General features: G+C 44.1%; 1 protein-coding gene across 4 annotated transcripts in view; it reads right to left on the bottom strand.

The window, feature by feature from the left end:
* Window positions 1–327: 327 nt before the first annotated feature.
* Window positions 328–22,761, bottom strand: part of enox2 (ecto-NOX disulfide-thiol exchanger 2) — a 182,721-nt gene continuing 160,287 nt past the window's right edge. For 3 of the 4 annotated variants that reach the window (XM_088925256.1, XM_088925258.1, XM_088925259.1), the window contains 8 exons: window positions 18,367–18,473; window positions 12,572–12,686; window positions 9,881–10,071; window positions 7,551–7,682; window positions 5,488–5,544; window positions 4,397–4,505; window positions 2,473–2,558; window positions 328–922 (listed from right to left, as the gene is read on the bottom strand). In XM_088925256.1, the coding sequence (XP_088781382.1) occupies window positions 791–922; window positions 2,473–2,558; window positions 4,397–4,505; window positions 5,488–5,544; window positions 7,551–7,682; window positions 9,881–10,071; window positions 12,572–12,686; window positions 18,367–18,473 (929 nt within the window). In that variant the 3' untranslated portion in view covers window positions 328–790. The remainder of the gene's footprint in view (window positions 923–2,472; window positions 2,559–4,396; window positions 4,506–5,487; window positions 5,545–7,550; window positions 7,683–9,880; window positions 10,072–12,571; window positions 12,687–18,366; window positions 18,474–22,761) is intronic. The other variant, XM_088925257.1, reaches the window with a different exon arrangement.

Here is a 22,761-nt window from a genome sequence, read left to right as displayed (position 1 = left end):
GAAGAGGAGGGGAGACGAGATTAGATCTAGATCAGCTCACCCTGAGAACACCGGCAGGCAGGGCTGGCTGGAGCACATCGACAGGGGAGCTGCTAGAGGCACCAGTTTGCTGTTCTCGAGGGTGAAAGTGGACCCCGGCTGGCTGCACCTGCACAGTTAAGCATCTCAGACAGCCCAGGGATGCTGAACTGAATGCCCACCATCAAACCAAGCATGTCTTCCAAAGAGAAGCTCCTTGCCTTAAAACCATCCTTAAGCATTAATGAATTTTAAAAAAAGTGTTGAAAATAAATAGAACAAAAAAAACTCAATTGGAAGAAATCAATACATGATTTTCCCTTTTTCTTTTATGATATACAGTATCAAGTTTTTATATATCTAGTGACAAAATCTGCTCAGCAACAGTTAACATCCTGTACACCAAAATATTGTTATTAGAAATGAGAGACAAAATGAACAGAGCAAGAGAGAAAGAAAGAGATACAAAGAAAGAAGACTGGGGCCACAGAAGCCCTGATCATGGCGTCGTCTTGTTTGTTATCCAGGCCCAGAGGCTCATCTTGAGGAAGAAAAGGATCCGTCTGAGTTCCGAGTTGGCCTGGGAGACAGACACCGGTGCGGAGCGCAGGCCTGGGCCCCAGACCCTGCCGGGCCCTGCCAGTCTGCCCGTCCTTCCGAGCGAAGCCGGGACCCCAGACCCACCAGGAGTGCCCGGCAAGGGGGCAGGCGTCTGAAAACACCCTGCCCGTGCTCTGTCTCTGCTCCACGCGCTCCCCTCCTGGCAGCTGCCCTACGCAGTCTTGATGCCCTCGAAGCCACAGAACTTCCACCTCTTCTCCAGGCTGGCTCCCACGCCCGTCAGCTCCTGCCTGAACGTGCAGGGCAGCCTGCTGAGGAGCGCTTCCACCTCGCTGGCGCTGATCTGGACACAGAGCACAACGCAATGACTGAGGAAGGAATTCGACCTTCGATTCAGCAACAGAAAGCCCCATGAGTAATATATCCCACATTACAAACCCTTAGAACACAAACACACACGAAGAAACGCTGTATAAACAGGATGTCTTTGTGCATACAGAACCACTGAGGGTAGGAAGGTTTTTTAAGTGACAAAATTGCTGCATTGTCAGTACAACTGGTTCTTGCACAGAACTAGATTAACTGTGAGCACAGACCACTGATTGTGACAAATCATCACAGAAAGGGATAGGCACCCTTGCTCCTCAAAAAATACAAGACAAATCAGGTGTGGCAAACATACAGTGCTGCAGGTAAATGTGGACAACAGCAGATTCTAGGATATTAAATCTAGTTTGAGCTTTAATGTATGAAATAATCAACATCTCACCCACAACGCCGCAGTAGTAATAAACATGCAGCAAGCGGGGTCATTCATCAGAGTGCTGTTTTGACAAGAGCATCGCTAAGGAAGTGTCTCTCCACAGACTCTTCCAGGCAGAGGTAATGTGATGTGACACAGGACTGAGACCGCAGTCTTAAAGTACTTCAGTACTCTGAGCCTTGTGGTTAAAGGAAGAGCAATCCATGATGCATTTTAAATAGCTGGATTGCACAAGCATAACCCACTTCCATGCTAAACACAAGGACTGATGAAACATACTGATCATACAGCATTAAAATGAGATGTTTTTTAATTATATGTTTTTTTCTTTACTTTCCCAGAAGAAGACGTAAAATTATTTGGTGGTATTTTTGGGGTTTCAGGAATTTAATACCATATTAATTAAAAATAAAGAAATGGCTTGCTGGTGGCAGAAGTAATTAAAGGGAGTCCCTGAGAAGGAGCTCCTCAGACAGCTGTGCTCGCCCACTCAGGCAGACTCTGCCGGAGCCAGGCGAGTCGGAGGGAAGCACGACAGCAACAACACAGAGCGCTTTCGCACATGCACGCAGCTCTCCCATCTGACACTGCTGTCTTGCTTTTGAAGTACAGGGATTGGAAGTGTCTTAGATTTTCAAGAACATGAGGATTTAGTACTTACAATTCCCTCAAAAAAAGGAAAGTGAGGTGAAGAAGGTGCTCGACTGGGACTATACCTCCCCATGTACAATCAACCCAATCAATCAACAACCAGGAAGCCCCTGGCCAGGCAAGAGGAAATGTCTCTTTCATGATGCCTTGTGCTTTATGTGTTCTGTTCTACATGTATTCAGGGGCTTCCTTGTACATGAATCCTGGTGCTGAGGACCACGTGCCAAACTGTGTATTTAATGTACACAGTCGTATTCATACAGAGTGTGCCAGCTAGACATTAACCCCTGGTGGCAGCACGGCCCGTCCAGTCTCGTCACATTTAATCCGTTCACTGTCAGGTGACACTGAGGCATTGCAGGATCCAGCAGGAGAAGGAAGAAATGTCAGTTGCACCGGAGGACACAGATGTTGTGCCTAACTCTGTTTCTTTCTGGGCTGTGGTTTTCCCCTCTGCCTGCTCCCCTCCTGCAGCCTACCTTGGTGTCGAGCCTCTGCAGGTAGGAGCAGATGTATTCAATGCTGGCTCCGAAGGGATGGACATGGAGGAAGGTGGAGATGATACCTGAGAGAGGAGCAAAGAATCATCAACACAAGCTCGGTGCAGAGAAACAAACCCTGTTACTGTTAGTAACTGTGCTCTCTGTGCCCCCTCCTCTGCTGAAATCAAAGGCACAGAGACAAGGGAGAAACAGAGCCTCTGCAGCTCAGATAAACAAGATGGCTAACAGACCAACTCAGGCATTCAGACATGCAACACATGAAACATCGAGTGTGGTTGTTTTATTGCTGCTACCCATTGTCACAAGTTCAGTTTGATTTCAGCTGGAGCCCCATGGCATAAACAGCAGTGGTTTGCAGTCTCCAGCTACACACAAACTTAATTGTCAGCATATTATACTGGAGCTCTTTGTACATTTTTGAAGTAAACAAACCTGTATACAAAAAACATGCAGCATTATTTTAAAAGCTTTGCATACTTTTTAATGGGAGACAGATAACGTATTTGTAATACCAGTATTGACACTGGGATTGGCATTATTTTGTTTAAATTGTATTTGGTCATAGCAGCAGCAGATGTTTTCAGCTAAGAATGTGATGAGAGAGCAGAGGTATTCCCTGGGAAAGCTGGTTTCAGATGTTGTGGGGCAGCTCAGCATGCTTTGCTAAAACAATGTCACACTCACAGCACAAATGACAGCAAGCCCTCTCTCTCTGTGTGCTGTCGGTGTGCTGTGAGCAGGTGAGAGCCCTGCAGTGCTGCAGCACTCCTCCAAGTGTCTATCAGAGTGGAAACGCTTAATTATTAGTCTTGCACATCTAACATTAATTAATAGCAATTACAGGTGCATATGAAAGCATTTATTTCCAAACCTGAGCTGCATGAGTATTTAATGTAAATGAAGGATTTGAAGTATCAGATTTGACTCTTGAGATCTGTAGAGTGTTTTTATCAGTTTTATTGACATTTAATTACTTAATGCTTTCCAGGCATCAAAGGACAGAACATGGGCACCTGTATGCTTCTGCACGATAAGAGTGCTGGCCAGCCGAGCCGAGGTATGAATATCTGCCTGTGCTCAACAAGTGTATTAGAACAGTTTGCTTGTCTGATGCTGAGCAGCAATGCTGACACAGAATGTCATACTCTTGCGATACGTACCACCAGAATTATGATCCAGACCCAGCCTCACTAAGGCAATATTGAACAGAAGGGTGGCAACTGCTTTCAATAAAGGGTAGGTTTAATGTGGGCTTTATTACCATGAGACATTTCAGAGAGAAAGTAACTGCAATGCAATAAGCATTTTTACAAATGTTTCTTGCTGCAAGCTGTTGCTAACTTCTAGCTACACTATGTAAGGGATAGTTTTTCCACCACGGAGAAATATTTTGAAGTAAATCCAATATAATTCAGTATGTAGAGCAAAGCAAGGAAAAGAGACAGACTTCTCCGCCTCTTGCTCCCCGCTTGCTCATGAGTGATGGGAGCAGACGCACGCTCAAAGAGCAGCCCATCAGCTGCTTCACAAGCTCATAGCTAATCATGGCACTCACTCCGCCGTGTAATGACTTCCATGCAGTGCACAGAATGCCCTGTCCTAATCCACCACTGCCAGGTCAGATTCGCACACTCCTCGGCTACCTGGAGAGGAGAGCTCCGGATCTCCTCTGTCCCTCCGCTGGGGAGACCACAGCTCAGTTCTAGGGTGCACCCCTCAATGAAACGCACTCTAGCCTCATGGGAATTATTGACAGGGTGCAGAGCTGACACCTGTGCTCCTGCCCCAGCTGAGAGAGCGGGAGAAACGAATCCGAGCTCGCTCTCGGCTTCACTGTTCTAGCTTGTCTGCTGGCGGTGTTAAGGCCACGCTAGGGGGGCCCTGCTGTGACGGCGCTTACCGACGAGCACGGCCTCTCTCTCGGACCGGACTGGGCCTGGGGGGCTCCTGTCGGGGGGGCTGTCCCGCTCTGCGCTGCAGGACGCCGCGGTCGGAGCAGCGCTGTCCTGCTGCAGGGGCCGCGCACCGGATCGGCCCACAGACACGAGGCAGAGTTGGAAAAAACAAAAATAAATTAATAAGCATTTGAGGAAGTCTTTCCTGTAAATTTAATAGCGGGTAAACATCAAATTGGTAGCGCACAGTTCTCTGGCTGGTCATAATACAAACACGGTGTCTGGTGAGAAGAATAATAGGGGTGATAACCCAAAAAGCTCCCTGGTATTATTCTCATAAAAGGTAATTCCTTTAGCAACAGAGTATTTCTCCCTGCAGATTGCCGTCAAGCAGCAAATGCTATGTATTTATTTTTTCCTTCTTTTGTTCATTTCCTAGTGGTTTGAGGTCAACAAGTAGCAACAGAAATCATATCTCAACAGCTCGGAGAAGGCTGAAGAGTTCGAGAACTGTTCTTAGGTGAATCGCGACTGGTGAGACACCGAGATGCTGATAAGCAGCTCCTGAAGAAAAAAAGAAGGAAAAACTGGAGTGAAAGGATAAAAAAAAGTTTGCAAAGCAGGAGCTGACAGCATCAGTTTTCACTCCACGCAAGAAGAAAAATCAAAACTTTAACACAATTGTGGTGTTGGCTGTGCTAATGATCAAGCTATTGTTTACTGCCTTTGTTTGACAAGTTAGCAGGGGCTTCTGCATCTCCTAACGAGAGGCAGAGAGGCAGCCTGCTGCTCTCAAGGACACACAACTTCAAACACAAAGGTTTCCCACGCCTGCCAGCACCTTGGTCTCCCAGTTCCCAACTCTCCCAGCTTACTGTTCCCCTCAGAGGCCCTGGTCCTCATATCCTCCAAAGATCGGACAGTTTTGTTTTCTAACCCAGTTGTGTCACGGTGATTTATTGTCCAACAAATAAAAGTTCTTCGGCGCTCGATCGGCCTGTAACGATCTGTCATGTCACTGGGAAAAGAGAGCAGGCAGTAGCTTGAAGACAGCTACAGAGCAACAAGAGAAAAAAAAACAACCTTTTCCACTTACATTGCCTTGATTAGCGCTCTCATCGCTCCCTCTGTCATCTCTGTCGGCTGTCTCCAGCTGCAATCAATTAATAAAATAAGGAGAGCTTTCAGCAACGAATCGTGCCATGTCAAAAACAACACTCCACCACAGGACAGATTCGTTTGGCTGCACTCTGGGTTTGAATTAAAAGAGAAATGAACATACATGCAAACAGCTGTACTCACACATTCTCCCTCACCTCTTTTAGAGAACAAACACATATAACACATATCACCAGATCAAGCTTAGACCTCATACAGTTTTCTGCACTCACTGAAATTGCTTCCCACAATCCACCTACTTGTGTAGACAATCAAAAGCACTGCAATGCATTACAACCGTTAGTGAAGTCTTTCCACTGCTTGTCAGTGGCGGCTCTGAAGAAAGCGCAGAGGCTTGTTGGCTGATCGTTAGACTGTCTAACGTGTCTCCACAAACACACCCATCTTGGATGCAATGCAGTCGTTTTATTTCTCCAAATTCAGCCGCAGCTGGGAGTGAGAGGAAAAAGATCCGTACAGGCTGGGGAAGGGAGACAGGGAAAGCTGTGCTTGGGCAGCGAAAGCAACTCAGTAACCCTACAAACACAGCTAGGCAGACACTAACAAGTAAGGGAGCAGTCCCGACTGCATTCGATACCTAATTTAAAATAATGGGGAGAGTGAGATCAGAGATGAAAGAAAGGTTACAAACGAGATGCTAAATTCAGCTCCTTTCGTTTCTAGCAGGCAAGTGATCCAAGGATCTCAAGCTGCCATTACTTGAAGGAAGACTCATCCCCTTGAGCATCGCGGCTAAGTTACTTGTGCCAAACCCCCACGAGTCCTTGCGTCAGGAAGTGGCTCCTGATTCCAATTTCAAATGCACTTCCTCTTGGACTCCATTTGAGCCCTTACTTTGTGTTTCATTGTTAATCCTGAAGAAGTTCACTGGGTTAGCTTTGTTAATACCTTTCTATTCTTGAACCAAGTCCTCTCCGAGTTGCCTTACAGAGGACACTCTTTTAATCTTGGGAATATATGTACTTGTTCATCCTTTGAAGGTTGAAAGGCAATAATATCTCCCACAGAAGAAGGAAAGTTATCTTGTGAAATACCTTTCAAGGCAGAGACCTTTTCTCTGTCATCTCCAGTGGCGACTGGTTATCTTGGCAAACAGATTCCCTGTAGCTACCGCACTGAAACTGGAGGAGGCAGACTTTGAAAATGAATTGTTGTTCCGAGATGTAAATACCGTAAAATATGTGAAGGCCTGTAAATGCTGTTTTTTCAGCCTTGTTAAATGAATCACTTGCTTTCATTAAAAATGAAACAAAAGACTTGATGTGAGCCCTATTCCCAATTTATGACGAGTTATTTAAAAAATATTTTTTAAGCATTGAAACTCATTTTAAACTAATTTCATTTTAATTAAAGCACATATCAGATCCATCACTTCTATTTTATTTTTTTAATGAGCCTCTCCAGCATGCCAGATGTATTAGACACGCAGTTTTCTCTGGGGCACAATCAGTTCTGTTTCGTTCTTTTGCATTTAAAGGACCTCAGGAAGACCGATACCAGAGATCTCCTAATATAATCTACTGCTTCATGTGAATCTTTACTGGGGCTTCTGCTTGGGAAGGAGTGTGTCAGGGCAGAAGGGAGGAGCGGCTGTGGAGTCATCTCCTTGGACAGCACCAGGCTGCTGTGCTGTACCGCACGGCCTTACTGTGGTTAGTGTTCAACCTTATCATGGCTGAGCACGGCTGTGCTCCGCCGGGGAAATAAAACATTCTTAATGTTTCACTTTAGCTGCCATGGGCCTCATGACCATATAATTGAAAAATAAAGGCTGCAGAAGGAAGTGACAAGAAACCTTTCCACTTCATTTTCTGACAAAGGGGAAAGAGAATCCTCCTTCGCAGGGAGCGATACTGACTCATGCCGCCCACGCAGCACTGTGCCATCTCCGCGGGGGGGCAGAGCTCTGGCGGCTGGAGGGAGAAGGAGGGAGAAGGAAGGCAGACCAGCGCCTTACAGCAGCAGGAGCGGCGGGCTGACCTGGCGCGGGTGTCCATGCGTCCCCCGGTCCTTCAGACTCTGCAGCTCCGCCTCCAGGAGCTTCTTCTCCTCTAGGCTCCGCTCCAGCTCTGCCTCGCGCTGCGTCAGCTCATCGCGGATCTTCAGCAGTTGCTGCGAAAGGAGAAAAGGACAGAGGAGATATCGAAATGCTTCTGTGTAACAGTTTCCTGTAAATGAGTGCTCTTTCACATTTACTATAGTTGTGCTTTTCCGTTTGACCAAGACCTGGAACATTTTCAGTTCCCCTCACATCATGAAGAATTCTGTTTGCTTATAAATCCAAATGCAAAACGTGTGATGAACAAACACCTGTTGAGTTCCATGTCTTTAATGTTTTCATTTTCATTCTTTATCTAAAAGGATTTCCAGGCACCAACACGGTAGCACCACGGCAAAGTACTGAACTACTCCAGGCTTTACTGGACCCCAAGGACAGTTCAGCATCACCTCGTATATGTGCTGTAGAGAGGGACTGTGCACCTTTCCTGCACGCAAGCGCGGCCCTGAGGTGCTGCTGCTGTTTAGACTCACGCTGATGTGCTTACATTCCTCACAGGCTGTTTACTTCTGCGCTCTGTCAGTCTAGAAGCTAAGCAATTACCCCCCTGACCCCACCACCATGATGCCCAGGGCTAGGAAGGTCCTCCCCTGGGCTCTTCCTTGAGCCAGGAAGCTCAATAAATGACTTCAAAACAAGAGTGTGTGTCTGCTGCTGTGTGTTTCTATACTGTTACTGCGAAGAACAACCTCAAACCTTCCCACCTGTTCTCTGCTGTCTGAGAACCTAACAGCTTCAAAAACTTTTTTAAAAACCTCTGCATTGATACAATCCCAATTCTAACTTCACAATCGCAAACATTTCTGAATTCGGTCCCTCACTGGGGATGAAACACAATTCATGATTTATTTTGAGACTTAGCCTCTCCCTTTGTCCACAGACACACAGACTAGGCTGTGAACCTTAGTATCAACAACAGGTCATTTCAGGCTCAGCTGGCAAAGCACCTGAAGAACAGAGCAGGAGAATATGTGGTCCTTCCTGTTAACTACTGGAGACCTAACCTCCCCTGTTACACACAGGGCATTCACCTGTGGGACAGAAGGCCTGCGGACTGTGCTGCATCATCACGAGGGGAACACCTATGTCTTACAGATACTAAACTGTAGCCACCGAAGCTATAATGTTTGAGCTGCTGTAATCAATAATTGAAATGCTGGTACCTGCTCAGACTCTTATACCCAGAGAATAACTCATCCGTTTCTATTTCAGTCATAATCCCTCATGAATAAATGAGACACGACTGCACAGAATGGCTGGTATCTACACACTCCTGCGCAAGAGAAACTGAACTAACTGCTTCAAGCACGAGAGACACCAATCCTACAGAAAGAACGTCTCCCCCAGGACTATCAATAAGAAAAACACCTCTGGGAAGAGTGAGCGGGCCTGTGGGGTGCAGGAGGCAGTCAGTCTTGGTTGTGTGAGTGAGAATGAGGCAGAACAGAATATTTTTGCAGAAAGGTCATGCTAATTATCACTGCCCTGACAGTGAGTGTGTTAGAACTGTTACAACAGAAGGACTCTTCTTGTTAAATTCTAATATCTGCAACAATTCCAGGTTGTGCCTGGACACGTGCATGATTGTGCCACTGTGTCCAGGCTGAACTTTCCTGTTACAATACTGCATACCCTCAGCACAGGCCTGGTGCAATACTGCATACCCTCAGCACAGGCCTGGTACAATACAGCCTACCCTGAGCACATACCCCTACCATGCAAACATTAGTTTTGCCCATTGCACATGCAGTGTTAAGGTAATACAAGCCTTCCATAATTTAGTACATTATCAATATCTTTCAATTCTAAAATGAGGTCTGTAGTAGTTCAAGTGAGTAGCTGTGTCAGCATGTGCAGGCTGCAAAGGAACAAGTAATAGGTTTATTTCATGCTGAAAAAAGAAGAAAGAAAACACAACGTTTCGGCCGTGGAGCTTTCTTCAGGTGTGAGCTGAAAAGGCTTCACACCTGAAGAAGGCTCCACAGCCGACACGTTGTGCTTTCTTTCTTCTTTTTTCAGCATGGAATAAACCTATTTGTTCCTAAAATTAGGTCTTATTACCACTTTATGTGGCTTTAATTGAAATGTCAGTTGTCTGAACTCCAACCCTGAAAAACATGCTAAAGATGGTTCATGCCCTGCGCTGCCGGTACCTTCTCAAACCCTGTGCTGCCGGTACCTTCTCTAGCCCTGTGCTGCCGGTACCTTCTCTAGCCCTGTGCCTTCAGTACCTTGTGCACGAGTGCCCTACCTTCTGCATGCCCTGCAGTGCCTGTTGCAGGAAGCTCAGCTGCTGCTGGCGGGTGGCATCTTCCTCGCTGCGCTGCGGCAGCGCCTTCCCCTGCTCCTGCTTCAGCAGCTCTACCTCGTTCCGGTAGGCATCCAGCTGGCAGCGCAGGCTGTCGTTCTCCTCCTTCAGAGCCTCTGCCTGAGCCGCCGGCCCTGCGGGCGAGAACAGGCCACCCAGGGGAGGGAGTGGCAGTGAGGCAGGGCAGAGGAGCGTGAGGAAGTAGGAGGCAGGTGTGGTGGAAACGAACAACGACACAGGCAGTGTTTCTCGACTGAAGCCACCGTGGGACATTAATGAACGAAATCTTCAAGAGCACTGTAGATCACTTCCTGTACTCACGTATCTTATTTTAATGAGGAAACATTATGCAAAAGCCATTTGTTAAAATTTCTATACAAATCTAACTTAGTATGTATTTTGGATTGTAAACTATTATTTTCAATCAAATTTATGCAAAGTGTTCCCTTTCTGGTATTCACAGCCACTTGCTATAGCTACAGGTGATCAGGGTTCAGTGTGTCAGAGAAGCACATTAGAGAAGAGCTCCATTTGTATTCATACACAACTAAGGGATGAGGTGCTAAGAGGCACTGCTAATGCTTCCAGGCGCTACTTCTATTGAAAATGCATTAACAATCATTATCTGTGCTATGGTTCACAAAAAACACTTGACTGTAAATGCTTTAAGCACTGTATGGTTGCCTTATGCAAGGGCTTGATATTCATGCCTCTCATACTCCCCATCTTAAAGTGCAGAATAGGTAAGCATCTGTGACTGAAAAATATCTGAGACAGGAGCCGAGTGAGTCAAGCAGGAGAATATTTCTTAGATATAAACCTGCATACCAGCTGTACAGAGATACAGCAGTGTCAAGGAGAATTTGTAAATGCAGCTCTGTATTCGGAACAGGGGAAAGGTTATAAATGGGAAGAGGCCATTCAGGCTATTTTGCTTGTCTGGTTCATGTTAACTTCCCTGATTCCAGAGCCTCATGAAGCCATTTGTTGAAGTACTTTGGTGATTTGGCCTCGACCGCAGGGCAGTTTGGTACAAGGTCTTAGCAATTCAGAGACGCTCATGGATTGGAGCTGTACTGTATATAACATGTTCTTCAGCTGGCCTCTGCACTTCATATCAAGGCGTGCCAATTTGTGTTTCTAATGTGCAGTGATCAGGGAGGAAAATGCAGGAACTCTCATATTGGAATTAACAATCAAGCTATACCTGCTGGCCTACAGCAAGCTGAAGAATACTGGTTGTAGAACACAAACACTGGAACAGATCTGATTTGCACAGCAAGTCTCAAAAATCCACCTGGTGCAAAATATGTATTGGAACTGGAGTTGTTGGCAATAAATCAAATAAAACAGGACAGATACAAAATTTAACTAAACATACAGCTATGAACAATAAACATCTAATGAATTTCATTTTCAATCCCTTCAGGTTATTGGTAGTCTTTGTGTCATTATTGTGATAATTTAATAACTGGGGTGGCACACAAAATCAAAACTCAGTAAAATAATGGTTATATTTGCATATATTTGCATATTAACAAGCAACATGTCATATTAGAAAACCCAGAAGATCATTAATGCTGAGTTCATAACAAAACAGAACGCTTCATGGAACAACATGCATCCTCAGAACCTGCCTGTGGTGCTTCTAGCTCGGGTGACTCTTCCTGAGATAAGGTGATGTGAAGCAATTCAGTGCTTGTGCTGTAGTTCTTGCAGATAAGGCTGCAGGCATTGCAACAAGACCATTGCTTTAAGGTTTGTCTTTCTTTTATTACGGTTCATTTGTTACAGCGTATATCCTGAGTCAAGCCCATGCAACACGGCTTGCAATTCTGCTTCCAAAGAGCAGCTGCAGACTGATACCTACTGACTTCTCTTCACAGACCATGCTGCTGCAGGGCAGGGCCAGCACAGCAGAGAGCCCCACGTGTGCGTCACCCCAGAAGAGCTCCTGCACTTCGGGAAGCTCTCCACTGAGAGAAATGGAGCCCTCAAATTAATCTGAATTTAAACCTTCAGGGAGGCAAGCCATTTGGTAAGCTCCATTAAACCCAGTGCAGATGGCTCTATTTGACAAAGGAGTGCTCTGTTGTGTAGAACAAGAGGAGGAATAGCTGCTAGATTATGTGTTGGGGAGTCATACGGACAGGGTAAACAGGAAGAAGGCAGTCCAGACTGATTCTTCCCCATGTGAAATACTAGAACAAGATGCAATTAGGCTGTCTCTGTATGTGCTTTCCACTGACTGATACGGCCACTTAAAGGACAGAATCTGTCAGCTGTTGCTGCCTCTGATTCTTGTACCATATGGCATAACGGAACATCACAGTATTTAGGGATACCTAAATCGGCATCATTCTAACAGCTCTAAAAAAGATCTTTTTAAGAACCCATAAAAATACATCACAGTCCTCCTTTTTCTTCTCTCCCAGTCTTTTAAGTATCTCCCAGGTCCAGTCAACTGCCTTCAAGGGCACTAACTGTACTACTGCTCTACTCCCCATTCTGACTTCTTCATTGACACAGGGGCTTCTAGGCCCAGCTCAGTCACTGTCTAATTGACAGCTGGGCGTTCTATGTCATGGCTGCTCTGACACCTGCCCAGGACATCCTACAGAGTCAGCGAGGTACCTGTCTCATCGGAGTCCTTGCTTTCTGGAACATCCTCCATGTCATCGTCCGACATCTCCATCTCCTCCTCTCTGCGGATTCCCATCAGCTCCTCGTTGTGGATGTTTCGTATTTCCTGCGGGAACAGGAGTGTGGGAGGAGGCGACTATTATTCCAAAATGCACAAACAAATCCATCGGGATCATATTCAGCAACACCTTTACTTAACTGTTCTTCTGCAACCTGGAGGAAAACCAATTTCCCGAACTTCACCAAAACACCCCTCCTCCAAAAGTCAATCAAAAATTCTTTAAACTGAGAAATCGTGCTGTGAAGTTTTGAAAATTAAATTTATGAAATTTAATTTCAATTGATATATGTATGTGTGTGCAGGTTATAATATTACAGAAATGATATAGTACATGAACAACACACTCAGAAATATGAGCTGGAAGACCATTTCATGCACAGACAGAACAGATGCTGTCTCTTAGAAGAGCCTCATTTCAATCTTTCAGCAAGCTATGACTGTATGCCATCAGATCATTATCCTAATATTGTTGGAGGCCTATTATCATTCTCCATGCTTGCCCTGCCTGCTCTTTGTGTGGTTCAGTGCTGTTCATATGACCATGCGCTAGCTTGCCATGCTGGGCCCCTCTAGTTGGGCAGAGTAGCCCAGGAGGCAGAACAGATGTCCACATCACCGCACAGAAGAGAAAAGCCGCGCAGTGCACTCAGCCGCTCAGCAGCCAATGGACCGAAGTGAACACAAACACGATATGCTGCAGTATGGAAGCGTGGCTCCCATGATGTTACCAAACAGCATTAGGAAAAGACTCCTTAAGCAAACAAACAAAAAGGCTGTAAACAAACACTGCCATCTGTCGTGAGTTTCATACGGTTTTACATTGAACTACGAGGGTCAGTCAGATGGCACCAAAATGAGTCAATATAGACGACTAGGATAATGAAACAATGAACATTTAAGGACATAACGAACGCGTGTCATTTGCAAGATCTCTTTTGGCTATGAAGCCTTTGGAAATGTAGAGAATTCCTACCAGACCTTCAAACTTTAAAGTTCTGTGAAAGCAGAGCTCAAGTTGTTCACAGACCCTGCGTGCAGGTCCTCCTGCACAGACTTGGAGAAAGACAGACCAGGAGGAAAAACACACACGTCTCCACAGAGGCTCCCTTGAAAACTTCCTGCTTCAAACTCATTTTGTCTGCTTGAAAAAAAGGCTTGCCATTACAGCATGGGAAGACTGGTGTTGGCAGCCAGACTGGAAATAAATGCATGACCTACTCATGTGAAGACAGAAATCGTTGATCTGCTGATGTAATTATTGGCACTCTGTATTGTAAGTGAGTTAATTTGTCACCAGAAAATATTAACTTCCACTTCCTGGGATGAATGAGCATTTGAGAAACTTAAGAGTAGATATTGCTGAAGTATGTGCAATTTATTTGAAGAAAAAGTACTGATCAGATTCTTGTTTCAGATAGTGTGCTAATGCCCAAGCTCAGCAAAATATACTCCTGACAGAACCAGAACAATGAATTACATATTGTGAAAAACTGGTCAAATAAATCAAAGGTTTGTTCTTGACCTTACCAGGAGGGATTTATCTTTGCTTTTTCAGAGATATTATAACATTAGAAGACGCAAGACACACTGATCCTGGACAATGTCTGAATCTCACAGACAGGTCTTTAGGAAGTAGGACATCCTTGAATGTCAAAACACTAGTCTGCACATACAAGAAAACCCCATGTCTAGTGAAAATCTGTTTCTTAATAATCCAGATGTTTACTGCAATTACAACTGGATTGTTCATTTAACAAATTGGTCTTTGGCGCAAAGACTTGTTAGACATGATCATTCTGTTTATTTGCATGTATTATAATGCTGATAATGTATACTAAATATTTGACTTGAACATCTGAATTTGTTTTGAATCAGATTTAGGAAGGTAAGTCAACAGCACTTAAAAACTATTACTTACCAAAGCCAAGATGGTACAAAGGGATGTCTAACTGACTTACCTAGAGGGTGAGCACCTGTCCTCTGTGGACATGCAAACAGAATGCCCCTTTATACCCACAGGGAAACGCTGAAAGTGTCTGACTGTGCGACCTTACCTTCCATTAACAGGAAATTAACAATACACCCAACTCAATCCCAAGGTCTTGAAGGAAAAAAAGCTATGCAATGGGAGCAATTGATATACATGACAATAGAAATAATCCAACCCAGCAATATGGTTCTGTTTTTCACCTGCCCAGTGTGGTTCCTTACTGGGCAAACAAGACAGACAGAGGCCCACTTATAGGACTAATAGGAAAAAACAGAGCTGGCATCCACCTTTGGAAAAGAAGAATGCAGTCATAGTGGGCATTTTATACACAACCCAGCAATTATAAAATATTCTATCAATTGCCAATCCCCAGGAACATTCATTTGTATTAATTTCTAGCATGATGGCATCAGACAAAAAATATATTGAGTTTGAGCACAGAAACTCCTGCTGCTACAGGTATTAAGTCATTTATAGCTCTCTTTTCTTGCAGAATGAAAAGGACAGTGTCAATGACAAGTTTTGAAGAGACACCAACTCTTTGTTAGGCTGATAATACTTATTTTCTGTATAACTGGAGAACAATTAAAACTGAATTAGGTCTTCTGTACAAAGAGAGTGGGAGAAAATAAAATTGAAACAGAACAGTGATAATGAAACCAGGAAAAAAACTAAAAGTAAAAAAAGAAAATCTATACAAGGCAGAGGAAGAAGGCAGCTGAAATATCACTTTGAAAATTGCAAATCTGAAATGAAAGTCACTTCTTCTGCCAACTATTACAGGCAGAAGATGCAGGTCACACATTCTCCCTCTTTTTCTCAGGTTTCTCACATCCCGGCATGTTACTTTTCCTCTGCAGATGCAGAAAATTGCTTTTGCAAGTTTGTCCTACATGAAGCCACGGCGTCTGCTGCTGCAATGGGCTTCCTGACCCTGAGAAGGTGTGTGCCCTGCTGACTACCTTAATCAAGAGGGCTGGAGGCTCTCTCATGGCTAATCACCCCCGCAGCGAGGGGATTTTAATTTGCACTGGTGTGAGGCAGACAGAGAGAGGAGAGCCAGGGTCCTGGGGCTGGAGTTGCCACAGACAAGGGAACGGAGGTGCAGCTACATTCTGCTGTAGCCACAGGCAATCTCGAAACTTACTGCCACATACAAAATAAAAATAAACAAACAGATTCACAATCATTTCTAACATAAAAAACAGAAGGTTTCTTCCAATGATTTTGTTTTTTCTACACAAGCAAACAAGCCCTAAAATCAACACTTGCCACGATAGAGAGGAGCCGTAAGAAGAGAAGAGTAAGTCAGTGAGAAGAAGCTATTGACAGCCTTTAACACTGTATCTTACACCAGCATTTCCACAACTGCTCTGGACACCACTGCCTGGAAAAGAACACAGTTTTGGCTGATGGGTGAAATAGAGAAGGACAGGCAGATAGACAGACAGGGACAGACACAGGAAGCAAACAGAGAAGGACACTTGAGACACAGCTGGGGTGAGACAGAGACAGGGGAGACAGCTGGCACAGGAAGGACCAGCAGAGAGGCTGGAGGAAAGGCTGGCTGACTGCTGGACCAAGGGTCAGCAATAAAGACATAACCCACAATTCCTGCCCTATCACCTTCCTGTGAAGATCTCTTCTCTCTTACACTCCAAGACACTCCTCAGCCTTTCACCAGCAAGGAACACTGAGAACAGATGACATTAAATAATGAGACTATTATGATGTAGTAATGAGCCCCATTTAAACCACAGCTTTAGCAAAAAAAAAGCTGTCCAGTCTCTTAAAACCATGAAAAAATTAAATAATTGCTTTACTTGCAAAAAGCCCCTTTAGATTAATGGCTTAAAAGGATGTAGAAGAACGACGAGAGAGAAGGGGAGAGAAGGAAAATAAGAGGCTACTTAGGCATCAGAGGGAACCTACATTAATTTAAAAATTCGTGTTTTCCTCTTTTCTAAATATCTGCAAAATAATTCAGTGCAATCTGGAAAGTGGTTATTTTGAATTTAATTCACACTGCTTGTACCCAATAACGCTGCTGTCTTAAGCAATAATTACATTAGCATCAGAGCAAGTTCTTTAGCAAATTATGGAAATGAGTCAAATGGAAATACAGAAAAATGTGCAAAGATGCAATTCAGGGTGCATAATTATAAATATAATAATAAAATAAAAAATAAAATATTCACATTAATTAAAAGCCTGTTGGAAGCCCTTACATAGGAAGCACCTCAAAGACAAATTGATCATTCTGTGCTAGAAACCACAGACAAAATTTAAAACATGTCCACAGAGTTAGCTTTGCAAACAATATAGAGGTGTATGAATGCACAGACTCTTCTTTTAGAACATAATTTACTTCTAAATTCAAACTATTCGCAGCTGAAGTGACACTGGGACTCACAAAGACACAAGCATGAAACGGAAGATAACACATTCAATGTAACCTCAATCATAAATTAACAATATCACAGGAATACTGGATAAATGGGAAAATGTGCTCAAGATGTGTTTTAAAAGGTAAGAATAACAGCAGTTATTCATTGCTTCGAAGAGAGATCTGTGGCAACAAATAGATGTTGGTGTGATCTGACTTTGCAGGCACAATGGATAACAAGCCAAAAACAAGACGAATGAGAGAGAACATCACACAGTAGGAAGCCACTGTTACAGCTGCCCTCCGGTGACAGAGGCAGCAGAGAGAATGCACCCACGATCCAGAAAAAACTCACTCGGCAAATTACTGTTGCAGAGCTCCTCGTTTAGAAAAAAAAATCCTGGCAGAGCTTTGACCCATAAGAGTTTATCCTTCACCGCTGAAGAAATTAGGCTGTTAATTACAGTGGAAAAACTGTTTGCTCATTTAAGCACCAGAAGGGTGTGCTATTGATTAAAGTGAGGGAACGCACAAAGTTTCATAAAATATCAACCCTTCCCCTAGGGAAAAAATAGCTTTTCAAGCATAAAAAAACAACTATGTGAGCCACTTTTTAAAAACAGACATGACAGGCTTTAATGCTTTAAAAAAAGCAAGGAAGCTATAAGGGCTTGCTTCAGCTATTGAGCATAAACATTGAGAGGTACAGCTGTCTTGTGATGGAGACCTTTTTGTGACAGTGGGGGTGTGGGGAGGGTGACAGTGACAGTGGAGGTGTGGGGAGGGTGGCAGTGGCAGTGGGGGTGTGGGGAGGGTGGCAGTGGGGGTGTGATTAGGGTGACAGTGGGGGTGTGAGCAGGGTGACAGTGGGGGTGTGGGGAGGGTGACAGTCTGGGGCAGTGGAGCTCTGCATTCATATGCAACAGTAAAAGCAGGATTCCCTAAATGCTAGTAACTAAATATCATTGTGTGCTTTACCTTTTCTATGAGCATGGAATCAAAGGCCTTAGGAGTCCATTTCAAACCAGCATTCAGCCAGCTGTGCTACCTTCTGCACAGCAGCTGGCCTGCCCATAAAGCATAGGCAAGCCTAGATGATAAGGAAAAGCTCACCGAGTTTCACATAATGGAGTGTTGTAGAGCGCTGGGCACTTAGCTACCTTAATTCCTTGCTTAACTCTAAATTAATTCTCTGTTAAAAAACTGGCAAACTCTAGAGAAAAACAGAGGGTGGGGTGGAAGATGTGGAAATGGAGAAAGGAAGAAGAAATGAGAGAGGGAGCTACTGACAGAAGACACAAACACATACAGAAGTATAAACAGAAAACATTTGGAAAAAAATGACCAACCTCTGCTTGTTTGCGCCACATGTCCAGGTTCTTGCGCTGGGCTTTCGAGAAATGGTCCCATGCCTTTTGTTTGGAAGCAGCGTGGAATACAGACACAATCTGCTCAACTGTGGTGGTGTGCAGGGCCGGTCAGATAGCGAACCCAGATTGTACCGTCCGGACAGAGGGCGGGTGGGAGGAGCAGAGGAGTAAAAAAGTGGAATCAGGCAGGTAGGCAGTCATGCTGTACTCTCCGTTACAGCACAGGGCTGTGTTTCGGGTCTGGGTCATGTCAGGCGGGGAGGTTGTGGGACCATGATAAAACGAGAAGGCCCACGGTCCCACCGCGAGATGACTGCTGTCCTAAAACACCAGACGGTGTGGCACACTGCATGAAAAACAGACGGCTTACCCCTGGTCAAGCTGTCAGAAGTCTTGGAATCCCATCATAAATGGTGGAGAGCATGCAATAAATCAATCAATCAAGAGCTTTGGAAGTCTGGAGCCACACAGCCCTGTGGAAACTAGCCCAGCAAGCAGGCCAGTGCCTTTGTAAGCCACTGGAGCTGCCTGTTTCCTGGGGATGTATCACCAGTTTCTGTCACACTGTTCGTCCCCAGGTTGCAGTCGAACAGTTCAAGCAATCTGACTGCGGTCATGCACACACAAAGACGTTTCCTCCATTGGAAAATGAATTTCTCTTCAAAAATCATTTAACAATTTCCACCTTTACTGTGGTTGTTATTTTGGAAGGGGTGTAGGTCTTGTTTACGCTCTTAACAAAGGGAATTTGTCATCTGAGTTTGACTTACCTCATTGCCTCCTACAGTGCGAATTAGAAAGGATGCAGCATTAATGACAAATCACTCGTAAAACAGCTCTAGTAGCTGATAGATTTTCCTTCACTTTCAACACGAGTCACTATTTTCTCATTAAATAATCCATTTGCGATATAATCCCCAAAGAAAAAAACTTTCTGTATAAAAATGTACATTCATTCTTTACGAGCTTAAAATTTATAAGTCAAACCAGTTCTGACCACACTGTGACCACTGTAAGCCGTTAATTTCATGCAGTGATGACTTGAATCTTATAACACACCCCTGACAGTAACAGCACTCTCTCACCGTCAGAGCTATCATAGCAGATGTCAGCACAGTGCAGGCAAGCTGTTTACAAAGTCATTTCATTTTTAAGACGAGGCATGAATCATAGGAAAACATGTGTCCCTGCGTGAGTGTGTGCTTGTCTATATGCCTCTCGACTGAACATATTTCATTAAGGGTGTAAAGGGAAAAATAGTGCAAAGTGTCCTCATCTTTCTTGGGTTCAATTTCCAACTCAGTTAACAGATGAAATCAGATATGTTAGTTTTATGTTTGTTTCCAGCTTACAAGCCACACATGCAATTCACTTTGGACAACATTAATACAGCGAGTACAACGGGCTTGATGGTGATGCACTTAGTCCGCACTCATAACTACTGCTTCTGTTCAAGGTTCATTTTTGTTTTCTGGCACTAAGTCAGTGAGCACTAATTAGAAATAAATACAGCAAGCACTAATTAGAAATAAATACAGCAAGCACTAATTAGAAATATGTGCACACTAATAAAATAGAACAAGAAATGGACATCAAATAATTTCAGCGCCTTTGAGCTGTCATGCATGGCTTCATTCCAAAGTTTGCTCTGGAGCACAAATTTCCTGACAGCTGAGGCTTCCCTTTTCTTCCAAGGATAAAGGGTGAGGAAATAATCAAATCCCGGTGGGACGTGCTGACTTGTGTCCAGCTGGTCAAAAACAGTTACAAAGTGAAGATGCCACCAGCGTTTCTGTGAAATCTGACATGCACATATGCACAGATGTTAAACAGCAATGCTGCTGAAAACAGTTTGCTTGGCTCTCAGTCATTCTGGTTTGCAATGCAACGCCTATATGCATTCCAGCCAACATAGTGATACTGTGCAGGACAGAAAGCTAGTTGCTGCTGCTCCCTGCCACAGCTGATGAAGACGAGGATGAACATTTTGTAAAGCCTCCCTTACTGGACTGAAAAATTATTTTGATGAAAAAGCAAAGTTACTAGCACGTGGGATGCATTTTATTTGGAGAATAATTTGGAGTTTCTTGTTTGTACCATACTGTGAAGTCACACAGACAGAAAAATGCCAGTTCAGCACTCCCCTGAGAGCAGCTCTGAAAGAGCCTACCTGCCACCACTCCTCGGAGGACCTCCGGTCCCACCACTGCCAGGGGAAGGAGCAGTCACTCCGAAACCTTATGATAATCGGTCTTAATAAACCGCTGTGTCGATAAGGCATCCTCAGCTCTCACCGCGGCTGTGAGACGCTGGAGTGAAGGGATGTTATCAAGATCGATAACTACTTTAGCATCCTTTAATTTGACGGAAGCAATCGATAGGGAAGGCAGAGGAGTGTGCAGAGCTCCCCTCTCCCCCCCCCCGCAGACTCGGAGAGCTGACAGCACCTGTCTGACAGCCAGCCCACGCTCCTGCTTCTGCACAGGCTGCTCCGGAAACCGGTGACATTTAGAAAGCTGGTATTTCTTAATCAGTCACCATCTTACCTGCCTTTGCAGCACATTTCAGTCTTGACTGCGGCTGCAGCCTGCTGTTTTGGGAATGCTTTGCCTTTTTTTTTATTTGTCCCAATTTTAACGTGGGAACCTTTTATTTAAGGGCTGCCAGTCTTATCGAAGTGGGGACAAAAACATTGTAGAGGGGAGTAAAACCAAGTCAAAACAAGCGCTGCTGTCCTGGGGCCGTTTATTCCTATTATTGAGAATTAAAGATTGACTCGGGAACGGATCTTGCCCCAATGTTAGGATTTGTTTAATTTTTTTTTTCTGCAAAGAAGATTAATCTAATGATAATGCAACAAATTTCTTTTAATATAATTCTCTCACTATTCAACTTAATATGTAATTTGTGAAAACATCTCCTCCCACGTAAAGGTTACAACAGTACTTCTTTTAAGATCAGCACCTCGGAGTTAGTAACACTCAAAGTGAGGATAAGGTGAGTCCTGATCTGAATACAGGCACTGCTGGCTTACTGCAGGTAGGCCATACTCCTGATGAGTGAACGGTCGGCACAGAGGAGACTGTTGCCTCCCCAGACAGCCCATAGGTGCCTGGAGTGTAATTCTACACACTCACTGTTCACTCCCTCAGAGAGTACTTTTGCTAACATGATTCATCGTTTTCATTTTGCCTTTTTTATCCACAGCAGCAAAGGAAATCAATTTTGAACATCTACCGTTGCGCCAGGTCTTCTGTACTTTTTAATCTGAGATGTTATTTAAAACAAACCAAGTAATAACTCATAGGTTTGCTTCTTGCTTCCTGGTGTAACAGCACATTAAATTGAAAAGCACCCAGCTTCACATGTGTACAAAGTGTGGCTAAATGTGCAGTATCAGTCTAATACAATAATCCAGATAAATCAGAATTTATATCACGGAAAACATTTTTTTAAATATGTATGAGATCTTGTTTGTATATGTGTGTCACATTTATAAACCCCTGCTAGAATTAAACTCCAGTGTGACATTTTCAAAACTAGAACTGGAGTGAAAAACCAAGCCCATGAATGGAAATGACTGTTGACCTGGTTGATTTGGATCATTCCAGCATGGTGCTCTTACTGCCCTACCCACTGCGACTGGGCTGTGCTGACACTGCCTGGGCTTGCAGGATGCCCTTCTAACCCCCTCCACTGGTCCTTAAGAATTGAACTGAGCCCTATAATAGTCAATGAATTAATTAGCTAGGGAGTACTAAAAGTCTTTAATATATTCAACTGAAGGGTTGCATATTGCATAGCAATATTCTAATGTACGTTTTGTCATGGGTGTGCTACAAAAGTCAATTGTCTCTGCACATTTTTGATTCTTTATTATTCATGTTGTTTTGTTACTTACTTCAACTCTATTGCAGACTTATCTTCTCCAGGTTAGTTGCCCAGGATTAATATAAACAAGTAGAACAAACAGCAGTGCTGCATTTTAATTGAGCACTGCATTTAATCTACAGCTTAAAACTGCAAACCAATATTTCTTCATGCTGTTTGTTATGTTTTATGAAAGCATTCTTTGGCTTCTATCTCGTACCTCTGCACTTTAAGACATCACATCTGGTTTCCAGACCAGGCATCTATTAGAAACTCATACTCTACCTGTACGTCTTTCACTTCACTTCCTCCCCAGTCTGACCTCCAAGACCTCCAACAGACTTACCTTTTCCAGTAACCCCCCTACCTCCCCTCCCTTTAAGCATAAGAAATTCACAGCAGATGCATTATGCAAGCGGTGAACTCTTTTTGAAGGAGAGAGAACCTAAGAACTGAAGGAAGAATGGATTGATGCAGATATCAGCTGACTCTATGAGTGCTTCG

This window comes from Atractosteus spatula, chromosome 9 (assembly GCF_055471065.1).
Source record: "Atractosteus spatula isolate fAtrSpa1 chromosome 9, fAtrSpa1.hap1, whole genome shotgun sequence".
NCBI classification, from domain to species: Eukaryota; Metazoa; Chordata; class Actinopteri; order Semionotiformes; family Lepisosteidae; genus Atractosteus; species Atractosteus spatula.
Note: the sequence above shows the minus strand (reverse complement) of the source record. Positions and strands in the feature narration are given on the sequence as shown.